Below are 12,032 nucleotides of genomic sequence, written 5' to 3'. Positions count from 1 at the left end.
TGCAGGTCTGCACGTAGGCTTTAGATATATCTTCTTTGTATTGCACTCTGCACGTGGTCGGTTCACTCTCTCCATAGCTTAGTAGCCATGTAGTAGTCCCGTGGTGGCGAATCTTTGGCAGCAAACTGGCTGTTGGTGCTAGCTAGTAAGAAAGATGTTTATTGTTTTTCTTCCACGTTTCCCTTCCCTGTAGTAAGTGAACTTTATTTCAGTAAAGCAACTGGTCTCTGCCTCATTATTGCATTAACTCTGCTAATTAAGTATTTGTCCACACGACAGCATCCCACCCTGTTCAGATTGCTGCTTTGTTTCTTTGGCGGTGGCTTTATAACAGCTGCATAGCAGGCAAAAATTCAACAGGCACAGAATGGCCTTTTCTGTTGCTGTACAAGCTGAATGCTTGTAGGAGAACGGGCTGTTTTACGAACATGTATTCTCTGTCACCGTCTGGTGGCCAGAACATATGACTGCAGGCATTTAATCACTGCTTGCCACTTTGCTTGTTTTTACACACCTGAGAATCCGGAGTTACTGCGATCTTTGTGACTGAGGGTGTCTTGAAATAACAGCCCTGATCTGTGCTAAAGAAGAATTCCAGTTTGGTTTCATCTTCTAGTGGATGGCCTTCTCGGTGGCCCCTTCCACATATGCAGAATAATGCACTTCCAATCTACTTTCACAATTGTTTGCAAGTGGATTTTGCTATTCTGCACAGCTTCAACGTGCATTGAAAGTGGATTGAAAGGGCATTATTCTGCAGGTGCGGAAGGGGCGTGTCTCTTTATAGAACACCAAATCACCCAAGAAGATGTAAAGACCTTTCTAATATTCATGACTGGATCGAAGAGGAAAGTATATGAAGAGTTCCCGGCTATCCGTTTTCCTTCTGTGCCGCTTGTGAACAGAGGAATGTGCTGTATCCGCACCCAGTAGGATGCAGTTGTTACAGCAGGGTCTGGACGACCCAAGTTCAGATCTTCATTCTCCCATGGAAACTTGGCAGGTGGCTTTGGGCCAGCTACTCTCTCTCACCTTAATCTACCTCACAAGGTTGTTGTTTACGAGCAGTGGTGGGGTCCAAAAATTTTAGTAACAGGTTCCCATGGTGGTGGGATTCAAACTGTGGCGTAGCGCCAATGGGGCTGGGTGGGGCACGACGGGGGTGTGGCCAGGCATTCTGGGGACGGGGCATTCCTGGGCAGGGCTGTGGAAAGGACGCAGCCGCTGCGCCAGTCCTTGGGCGGGAAATGAATGCACGCAGGCGCAGGCTGCCTCGCACGCTGGTGCACCTCCTGCTAGACTGCTTCAAGTTCTGCGCGCTACTGCTGAGAGGAGGGGTGTAACTAAGGCAAAAATCAGGTGGCAAAATCACCAATTAGTAACCCCCTCTCGGCACACACAAATAATTCGCAACCTATTCTCGGGACCCTGTGAGAACCTGCTGGATCCCACCTCTGTTTACGAGGACAAAATAGCAGAGAGGAGAATGATGCAAACTGCTTTGGGTCCCCATTGCGGAGAAAGGAGGGGCATAAAACAAGTAAATAAATGAAGCCCCTGCCTCCGCAACCAGGGGGCTCTCTTTTACCTACCATATTTGACTGCGGCTGGGTCTACACTCCTTCCACCTGGTCCTCCATCTTGGCCTCCGTATGGGCTCTGGGGAGCTCCTAGAAGGCACAACAGGAAGAGGAGCAGGGAAAGGAAGGGGAAATTATTACAGCCCCCCCTCCCACCAAACCAAGATCTCTCCATTTGCTCAGAGCCCAAGCAAACAAGATTTGGGAGATCCTGTTTTGGCTAAAAGCAGCCCAGTTCCTGGGACGGAGGGTTAACATTTTCACTCAAGGCTCACTCACCATCTCTGTGAGGTGCTGCATGCCCCCTCCAAGGGAAAACATAGGTACTTGTACATTAAGTGGGGAAGGGATGGGGGGGGGGGACGACACAAAGCAGCTCCAGGGTTACTCTCCTCCTTCACCACCGTCACATCGCTTTCAACTGCTTTTATTTCCCCTCCCCTTGTAATACCCAAGAAACAGTTCATTCAAAATGTGAATTTGCAAACCTGGATTATCACAGGGGCGGAGCATATTCCGTGCCAAAGACACAAAAATCCCACTGAGAGGCAACCCAGATTCTGCACCCTTCGTGTGCTATGCAAATTAAGTACATTTACATAACCTCATCTGCATAACTAGCCACGCTGGGAGAACTGTGCAGGCGACCAACGCCTGGTCTCACCTCCCCTGATCTTGGCACCTGATAATTTGCTTACACCAGCCATTCTCAACCAGGGTTCCGTGGTACACTGGGGTGCCGTGAGCATGTCCCAGGGGTACCGCTGCAACACTACCGCTCCCCCCCCTCATTTTGTGGTGTCTCCCACCGACTCCAGCAAGGACATGAAGCTGGCCCATGGGGCAGGGCCTGCCACAAGGTCAGCAGCCACCCCCACCCCCAGTGCTTCCCTTCACCCTGGGAGGGGAAGGTGGGGGGTATGGCAAGCAGGGGCAATGGGAGGGGAAGGTGGAGGGTGGTGGCAGGGGTACCATGAGATATGAAGAGTGAGGTCAAGGGTACTCTGACCTCGAAAAGGTTGGGAAACAGTGGCTTACACCCTTCTTCACAAACTTCCCATGAGAGCTAGAGGCTTGAATTGGTTTTCAAATGGGCCTCGCTATTTTAATTATATGAATTGTGGTTGTTCATTTAAGTTTGACTCAGCTGCATTCGCTTTAATTATCACTGACAGATGTGTTCCTTTCTCTTTTTTTCCTGTGCATTAACAGTTCCATAACCCCTTAACTCCATTCAGCATCAAACATTAACGTACATAAATGCCACGTGAATTATCTAGAACAACCGGTTTTGTAGGCGTTCGTATTCATTGTGCACTTACTCGCTTAGAAATATTTGATTTTTTTAAAAGAAGAAATAAAATTCAGATACACCGGATGCTTAGTTCAGGATCTGAAGCAGAAACCTTTCTTTCTGTCCTCGGGCACAAGGCAATTAGACCTGGCCAAACCCCTCTCCTCCCCAGCTTACCATATCTGCCGTTTCCATATTCTCCTCCCAGGCCGGTTGTCTCTGGCTGCTGTGGTTGCCCATTGTATGGGAGCTGTCCTGGTCCTATGACAGAAACAAGCATCATCCACCAAGAGTGGCCAGCTGGACAGGGGAGGATCTCCCTATAGCAGGGGGTTTCATCCCCAGGATCTGGACCCCTGTATGGGCTGCAGCACCTCACCTATGGTGGCCCTTTAGAGCCACTGTTTCATTGCTTTTCAATAGAACCAGCTGTTAGTGCTGGTGTACATTTAGGGAGGAGCCATCAGACCCCCCTTGCCTCTCTTTGCTCACAATCTGAGAAGAGCAACAGGATAACATGGTGAGGTCACTCACTAGTAGAGAGGATTCGTTTTCAATGCAGCCAGGGTTCCTTCTCTTCCCTTCCCCTCCTCACAACAGACCCCTTGTGAGGAAGGTGGGGCTGAGAGTGTTCAGAGAGAACTGTGACTAGTCCCACTCAGCAGATGTCATGTGGAAGAGAAGGAAACAAATCCAATTCTCCAGACAAGAGTCGGCCACTCATGTGGAAGAGTGGGGAATCAAACCTGGGACTCCAGAGTAGAGTCTACCACTCTTAACCACTACACTACACTACACTCTGTGCAGCCACAATTTGGATAGTTGGAAGACTGCTGCCTTGTGACCTACACTCATCCTTTCCCACTGCAAGTCTCCCATTTTGACACAGGACATGTTTACACAATGTATGTAAACTGGTTTAACTGTTATCCCCTGTCCTTTGGGAACCATGGAGGGCTATGGTTCTGGAAGAAGGGCTGTGGTTCACCCTAGAATCAAGCAAATGTTCCTGATTTTGTTTTCTGTCTATATTCATTTGTAGGTCTTGCCAGTTGTTTCCATTCTCCATGGTTTGCTGTAGATTCTGTAGATACGTTTGAGTGGGGATTGCACACTGTAAAGTGCTTAGACTGCATGTTTCAGTATAATTTGCATCATTACATAATCTGCATCATTATACAACATCTGTATAATATAGCTTGCTGTTTTATCGATGGCGAAAAGTGTGCACGCATCATGGGGAAATTTTGATACAAAGGAAAGTGGTAGCAACATAAAGAGTTACAGGTTTGATTCGTACAAGGGCGAGCCACAATCAAAACAGGGAAATCGGGATCAAATCAACAATTCCAACTCATCCTTAGTTCCCTTACTGGGAATCTAGTCTTTCTACAGTTCTCAAGTTTCTCTCTCTCTGTGTGTGTGTGTGTGTGTGTGTGTGTGTGTGTGTATGTGTGTGTAGGGGGAACACATACGATAGACTGGAATAAAACCTATACGAACTTTTAATATAAGGGCCTTTCCCCACTTTTCCTTCTGCGGCCGTCGCTGCGCGCTGCTCTCAGCGTGCGGCATCCCTGGCGCGCATCCAGGCGTCCCCACGACCCCGCGCTCTGCGTGGGGTCATCAAAAGGCGCCGTTTTCTCCAGCGCCAGGGATGCCGCGCGCTGAGGGGGCGGGGCAGCAGCAGCGGCGGGGTGGCCACCCCTGCCGTGGGGAGCGCAGTGGGACCCCGGACTACTTGAGCAGAGTAGCGCAGGGCTTAAGGTAAGTGGGGAAAGGCCCTAAGATGTGACCAGACAACTTTGAGGTCAATTTCTTACAATTTCCCCAGAGGTTTTTCTCACTATTTTTCCTAACCAAACTGAATAAAACTTAAGCCCTTTTCAATGTGGCTCCTCTGAAAGCTTTGGAAGAAATTGCTTACCAGTTAGGGCAAGTCACTGTTTCCATCAAGGGGCAGGGGGATACTTACCTGCATATTTACTGGTGGCAGGGTCTCCACCAGGTCCTCCTAACTGAGCTCCATATGGAGCTTGGGCACCTGTGGATGGGATACAACCAACATCTCAAATGTACAGCCTTTCTTCGGGAGACCTCAAGAGGCTTGAGATGTGGGTGAGAAGTTACAGCTACTCAGCAGGAAAGCTAGGGCACTCCGGGAATTCTCAGAGGTGCTCTTTTTATCTGTATGTCACGCCTTCCAGGGGTGATGCTTAGAGGAACTGAAAGTAAGTCCTGGAACTGAACTCAGATGAGATGTGGTTTAAATCCAAGGCTCAATTCCTAGCATATCTAGCTAGGGAAAATGGAGTCTGGGGTTTTCTGTCCCCCATGGGCCCCTGCGTCCCTTCCCCGTGCCCCACTTACCGTAGCTGGCAGTGGGGCCTGGTGGAGCAGGGCCAGGCAGGGGTGTGTACAGCGGCCTCTGCCGGCCCAAGTGGGGCAGGGGTGCCCGGCAGCGACCTCTGCCGGGCCTGGCCAGGCAAGGGGGGAAGGAGGAGGGGTGTGAGGGGGCGCCTGTTCCCACCCCTCCCCTGGTAGCTACGCCACTGTCTCTAGTTAAAAACTCTCAGACAGAAGCTATTGGGAAAAGCCTTCCTGAGACCCCCAGAGAGCTGCTACCAACCAGAGCAGGCAATTCTGAAGTAGGTAGGCAGATCTATAATAGGACTTGGTAAAAGGAAGTCAAATATGAAATCAAGCCTTGAAATCTATATTTCTGCCTCCACATTTATAAGCTTAATTCTGAATTAGAGGCACAAGATTTTTTCCTTCCCTTAATACCTTTTACCTACTTCTGGTATTGGGTAATGGACAAGGTTGCATATGGCTTCCAAATAGGGTTGCCAACCACCAGGTGGGGCCTGAAGTTTTTCCTGAAATCACAACTGATCTCCAGGTTAGAGATCAGTTCCCCAGGATGGAATGGCATCTTCAGAGACCAGCTGATATGGTGTCACATTCCTGCTTAACTCATAAAAGAATAGAATCATAGAGTTGGAAGAGACCACAAGGGCCATCAAGTCCAACCCTCTGCCATGCAGGAACACATAATCAAAGCACTCCTGACAGTTGGCCTTCCAGACTCTGTTTAAAAACCTCCAAAAAAGGAAACTCCACCACCCTCTGAGGCAGCGTATTCCACTGTTGAACAGCCCTTACCATCAGGAAGTTCTTCCTAATGTTTGTGGAGAATCTCTATTCCAGCACTTTGAATCCATTACTCCTTGTCCTAGACTCTGGAGCAGCAGAAAACAAGCTTGCTCCATCTCCAACATGACATCCCTTCAAATATTTAAACATGACCATCATGTCGCCCGTTAACCTTCTATTTTCCAGACTAAGCATACCTAGCTTCCTGAGCCATTCCTATTGAACATGGAATCCAGACCATTTACCATTTTGGTCACCGTCCTCTGAATCCGGTCCAGCTTGTCAATATCCTTCTTGAATTGTGGTGCCCAGAACTGGCTACAGTATTCCAGAAGAGGTCTGACCAATGCAGAATAGACTAAAGCTGTTACAGCATCGACCTAGATGCTGTACTTCTGTTGATGCAGCCCAGAATTGCCCTCCTTCCCCTCCTATAATCCCACCCTCTGCAGGTAGCTTTCCCAAGTCCAGACATTTCCCAAGCTAGAGTTGGCAACCCAACAAGGAGTCCTTCTAGAATCAATCAATTACCATTTCCATATGCGCCCGGCTGAAGCCCAGCACTCGGAAACCCGTTGCCTCCAGCTCCATAGCCTGCAGGGAGAAACAAACAAACAGTTCTTGGTATTTTTCGTATGGACTACCTGGACGCTGAAATCACAAGGGTCAGTCTTCTGCCTCCTTCCTCTGTGTAGCAGAAGGAATTTGGAAAAAGAAATGACTGCCCCATTTCTCAATATATAGCCAACAGCTCCCCCTTGTGAATTTCTCCTATTATTGTGGCCAATGTGTACTATTCTGATGCTTAGCTATGTTATAAGCTGTATTTGCTTTTAAAACTATTAGCTGTGTGCACCATAATCAGCTGGGTCAGTTTGGTGAAAATCAGCCTAGGTTGGATGCTGATTAAATTTTTCGCTTATGGAGTGGGGGGGCTACTTTTCCCAATTCTCCCTTACTGCTTCAGACCCCCCAATTCACCCCCTCACACTGTTTCTGAGGGTCCCCTGTATCCCTGAGAACCATACTTCAGGGAGCTCAGTGGACTGCGATGGACAAGAAGAGGCAGGAAGGTTTCATTCTGCTGTTGAAAGGGCCTTTTGTTAGTGGGAAATTAGCAAGGGTGCCGTCCACAACCAAGTCGAGCGGGGCGCTTGCTGGGCCACCCGGGCCTGTGGCTAGTGACTCCTGCTGGACCTTCCAAAGGAAAATTCTGTTTGCCGTTCTCACCGTTGCCGTAGCCATTCTGAAGTCCGTTGCCCAGGTAGCTGCCGGCTCCACCTCCACCTGGATAGGCTTTTGAACAAAGAAGGGGGGGGGCACAAAAAGTAAACAGAGAAAAGACTTTCTCCTCACTGGCGTTGCAAGGCCTGAGGTGGAGCTCAGAATTAGCATTAGCATTATCACCAAAAACGAGAGAACAGGCTCTGGAGAATTGACTCTGTTGGCAGGACTTGACCAACTTTGAGGTGAACTGCTTTGACCCATTCAAGTTAAGAACAGTAGACCAAGATTATGCCAAATATATGTGCCGATTTGCTCCTGTGAGATCTGCATTCCTTGGACAAGCCAACCAAACGGCAGCTGCTGTGTTGGTGCACATTTATGGATTGCTGGAACTGACTGAAGGTGTTTGTTTGTTTTTAAAAAAGGAGTGTTGTTTACAAAACAGCGCACTGGCTTTTGGCTCGAGCACTTAACCAGGCTGGGAATTTCCAAGCCAGAAAGAATCCCTGGGCAGGGCACACATGCGAAAAGCGTGCAAATCAGAAAGAGGAGGAACAGGGCACATAGTTGCCTAGGCAATACGCCGCCTGCTCCATCCAGCCCCCACAGGAAAAGTCCCAGGCACATGTGTAAAACACACATAGATACAAGTTGTCCATTTAGAACTCAGAAAGCAATCTTCTTTTCAGCATTTAGCTGCAAAAAGCAGCAGGTGTCTGTAGGGGAGATGATACGGAAAGCACTCTTGAAGGATGTTACGCTGCTTTCTGGGGGTCTGCCCCAAGGGACTGCCACTTTTAGTCTCCACTTACCACTTTTTAACGTCTCTTGCGTTAAAAACCCCACTGATGGTCACCGTAAGTCAGATGTGGGGAGGAAAGCTCAGATAAGCATTGGAATGGCACCTGCTGGAATCCAGCAGGTTCTCACCAGTTCCCGAGAGTGGGTTACTAATTATTTGTGTGTGCCGAGAGGGGGTTACTAATTGGGTCTGCTTTTCCGTTAGAAATTCCATTAGGTCCAAAAATCATAAAGTCCTGTTGTTCCCTATGTGGCTGGTTAGCGAAGGTAGAAAACGGGATAATTCTCCCTGTTGGGCTGTTTTAAAAACATGTTTTAGAAATAGGGTAAAGTTCCTGGTTTAAGGAAAGTATCCTTCTTTTGATTTCTAGGAACAAAATTAAGTATTTGAAAGTATGAAGTATTTGACAGGCAGTCAATTAGAGGAGAAGTAGTTGTTTCTGTTGGCAGTAGACGATAGGACTTGCTATAATGAGTTTAAATTGTGGACAGAAAGATACCAGCTGGAAATTAGGAACTTTTTTTTTTACAGTAAGAGTTTTTTACAGTAAGAGAGAAATTATTAATGCCCCGCCCCCGGAATGCCCGGCCACGCCCCCATCGTGCCCCGCCCAGCCCCATTGGCGCTACGCCACAGTTTGAATCCCACCACCATGGGAACCTGTTACTAAAATTTTTGGATCCCACCACTGCCTTAAACCTCCAGGGCTCTTTTTCACCAGGAAAAAAACCCTGAACTTGGCAGTTCCTGGGACTTCAAGGAAGCAGGATGTAACACCAATAAAGGAGAGAGTGCTTTCCTTCCTCAATAAGGAAGCTCATCTTGCCCCGAACCTCTGGGGCAGAGATCTGCAACCTGCGGCTCTCCAATTGGCCATGCTGGCAGGGGCTGATGGGATTTGTAGTCCATGAACATCTGCAGAGCCGCAGGTTGCAGACCCCTGCTCTGGGGTCAAGAGGTTCTACATCAGTAAAAGAATGTATCAAACCTCCTGAGTGCATCTCTTACAAGAGACTCCCTAAAGGAAAGATACCTGCCTTCTACCAGAATCTCTTTTGCAGACAGTGAGCTTTAACACTTTCCACCCTTACCCTGTTGTGCACCGGCTCCTGGGTAGGCACTGGGCCCTGCCCCGTAACCTGCAGAGAAAGAGGAAGAAATCAGTTTCTATGGCAACCCCTGAACCGTTCAGAGGTGGTTTGCTGTTGCCTGGCCTTAGGTTCTGAGCCTGGTGTTCCTTGGAGGTCTCCCATCCAAATACATGCCGGGGGCGACCCTGCTTAGCGTCTGAGATCGCTAGCCTGGGCCATCACCATCAGGGTATACTACAGAGGTGGGATCCAGCAGGTTCTCACAGGTTCCCGAGAGTAGGTTACTAATTATTTGTGTGTGCCGAGAGGGGGTTACTAATTGGTGATTTTGCCACGTGATTTTTGCCTTAGTTACACCCCTCCTCTCAGCAGTAGCACGCAGAACTTGAAGCAGTCTAGCAGGAGGTGCACCGGCATGCATGGCAGCCTGCGCCTGTGTGCATTCGTTTCCTGCCCAAGGACTGGCGCAGCGGCTGCATCCTTGCCACAGCCCCGCCCAGGAATGCCCCGCCCCCGGAATGCCCAGCCACGCCCCCATCATGCCCCGCCCAGCCCCATTGGCGCTATGCCACAGTTTGAATCCCACCACCATGGGAACCTGTTACTAAAAATTTTGGATCTTGCCACTGGTATACTAGTTGTACTTACTGAGTTTTGCAGTGGAATTCTCTCCCTTGTGAAATCTATTGGCACCTTTTAAACCTGTTTTTAGGTACTGGTTGAACACTGGCCAATGAATATGGTAATTGATTTATCCTTGTTTCTACCATTGTGTTTAATTGGATGATCTATCATTTACTCCCTGCCCCCCCCCCATATGTTTGGTTTATTTTAAAATTGTATTTGTTACAGTTAAAAAAATCAATAAATAATTTTAAATGATTTTTACTAATGTATGAGTACCAGTTTAACTGCTTATCTGCTTTTGTTCCAGAGTGAAATCAGTTCAATCAAGTTTTATGACATACAGCGGCTCCCCTTCGCCCAGTTTCTTTTTCTTGCTGGTTTATTTTATTACATGTGGATTTATGACAGTGTTGGGAAAGGTGCTTTGAGCTTTAGCAAAAGTGGGTCCAGATTATTTTTAAGTAATCAGCAGCATGTTGTGGACTAGAAACTTGCTTTGTTTTTTTAAAGAGATTCCCCAGATAATGAGTTCTGCATCACACATCCCTGATATAGTGCAAATAGCTAGATTCTTCCAAACACTCAGCAAAGGGTTTGCAGAAAGATTTGATGGCTGAAGAAAGTGTTACCTGCTTTGGAAGGCTTGCCTCGGGCTCCAAGACCTGCAAAGGGGAGGGGGGGAGATAGTAAATCAGGCAGAAAGCTAGGTAGAAAGAGAGTTCAGCGGGCAAGCTGCACACTGCGCACTAGGGTGCCTCTTGGGTGCAAATAGAGAAACATGAGGAAGCCCCACTCCAACCCCACTGCGCAGCGAAGAGCCTTGAGGTAAGCATTTTGTGCATAATGGGCTAATGTCTGGTTTGGAGGCAGGGTTGCTTCTGCCAGATTTTTCTAAAAGGCAACTGAGTCAGGGTCAGTTCCCTCATTAATATCAGTGATGGTTCTACTTGTCTTTGGCCTTGGGGTCTGAAAATGAGTATAACCTCCTTGCAAGCATCCATTGCTTGATCTAGGAGTTCAGCAACCCAGCAAAAAACAATATCTGCATAGGATGTTATTTCTGCCACATATTTCTCCTCACGAACAGATGATTCAACAACATATGTCCCAACTTGACCTCTGCACTCAGCAGAGGCCAATTTACTGGAGGTCCCCGGCCCCTCAATGATTTGGCTGGCCTCCACTCGAGCCAGGGCCTTCACGGCTCTGGCGCCGGCCTGGTGGAACACTCTCCCTCCAGCTGTCCGGACCCTGCGGGCCCTTGGGGATTTCCGCAGGGCCTGTAAGACTGAGTTGTTCCACTGGGCCTTTGGAGAGACCGGCCACTTAGGGTGCCCCTGCTCCCTCCTCTTCACCCCCCTGGGCCCTAATACCATCAGGACCCATTATTTTGCATTAGGAGGGTTTCGTAAGGGCGCGGGCAATGTTCTAAGATACGACTGATGTTTTAATTATATGTATGTTTTTAGCTGATGTTTTATCTGTACACCGCCCTGAGCCCTTCGGGGATAGGGCGGTATACTAAATTTAATTAACTAATTAATTAATTGATTGATTGATTGATTAATCATCATCATCATCATCATGGGTGCCTCTGAACAGAGTAACGAACTATTCATCTCAAATATTTTTATCCCACCCTTCCTCCAAGGAGCTCGTAGAGCCTGGTTCTCCCTCCCCCGTTATTCTTGCAACAGAGATTGATTAGTCTGAAAGTAGATGACTGACCCCAGATCCTCCAGTAAAACTCATGGCAGCGTGAAGATTTGAATCCAGGTCTCCCAGATCCTAGGTCTAAGCCCTATACCCCTAGCAAGAGTTATAGGGAGAAGGAAAGGGTTGAAGGTAGTTGGGGGCTGCACTTACCTCCTAAGGGGAGGCCAACACGGGGGTAGCCCACTCCCCGGTAACCTGGAACACAGATTTTGGTCATGAACTACAGCAGAACAGAAACATCATACCAATTCCTTTTAGAGAATGTTTTGGTTAAATTTGCTTTCTCCTCAAAATTTCCAGTTTCAATTTGAATTTCAGTTTTAAAAAAATCTAGAAGTTCATGGATTTGACAAAGAATTAAATGTAGTAGTCAGAAGCTGTACAAAATGAAGTCAACGAACACCACAGGGAAGTTGATCAACAGTGAGGATTTTTTTTTAAAAAAGGAGCTTTAATGCTAAAGCTGAACTTTGAAAATGCTGGGGGGGAAGAATTAGGACTAATAAAAGGAAACCCTTCTTCACGCAACGTGTGATTGG

At 48.0% G+C, this 12,032-nt stretch overlaps 2 protein-coding genes across 7 annotated transcripts in view; both read right to left on the bottom strand.

Annotated features, from left to right (window-relative positions):
* The window catches only part of LOC125444887 (sulfotransferase 1C2-like), a 343,341-nt gene that overhangs the window by 198,335 nt on the left and 132,974 nt on the right, over positions 1-12,032 (bottom strand). The gene's annotated exons all lie outside the window — the stretch shown is intronic.
* GREP1 (glycine rich extracellular protein 1) overlaps positions 1-12,032 on the bottom strand; it is a 29,320-nt gene that overhangs the window by 5,342 nt on the left and 11,946 nt on the right. For 2 of the 6 annotated variants that reach the window (XM_048517623.1, XM_048517624.1), the window contains exons 8-15: positions 11,644-11,688; positions 10,407-10,439; positions 9,151-9,198; positions 7,261-7,326; positions 6,562-6,624; positions 4,850-4,918; positions 3,052-3,135; positions 1,593-1,670 (exon numbers count right to left, since the gene is read on the bottom strand). In XM_048517623.1, the coding sequence (XP_048373580.1) occupies positions 1,593-1,670; positions 3,052-3,135; positions 4,850-4,918; positions 6,562-6,624; positions 7,261-7,326; positions 9,151-9,198; positions 10,407-10,439; positions 11,644-11,688 (486 nt within the window). The remainder of the gene's footprint in view (positions 1-1,592; positions 1,671-3,051; positions 3,136-4,849; positions 4,919-6,561; positions 6,625-7,260; positions 7,327-9,150; positions 9,199-10,406; positions 10,440-11,643; positions 11,689-12,032) is intronic. The other 4 variants (XM_048517626.1, XM_048517627.1, XM_048517625.1 and 1 more) reach the window with 3 other exon arrangements.

The sequence above is a fragment of the Sphaerodactylus townsendi genome, linkage group LG15, assembly GCF_021028975.2.
Source record: "Sphaerodactylus townsendi isolate TG3544 linkage group LG15, MPM_Stown_v2.3, whole genome shotgun sequence".
NCBI lineage: Eukaryota > Metazoa > Chordata > Lepidosauria > Squamata > Sphaerodactylidae > Sphaerodactylus > Sphaerodactylus townsendi.
Note: the sequence above shows the minus strand (reverse complement) of the source record. Positions and strands in the feature narration are given on the sequence as shown.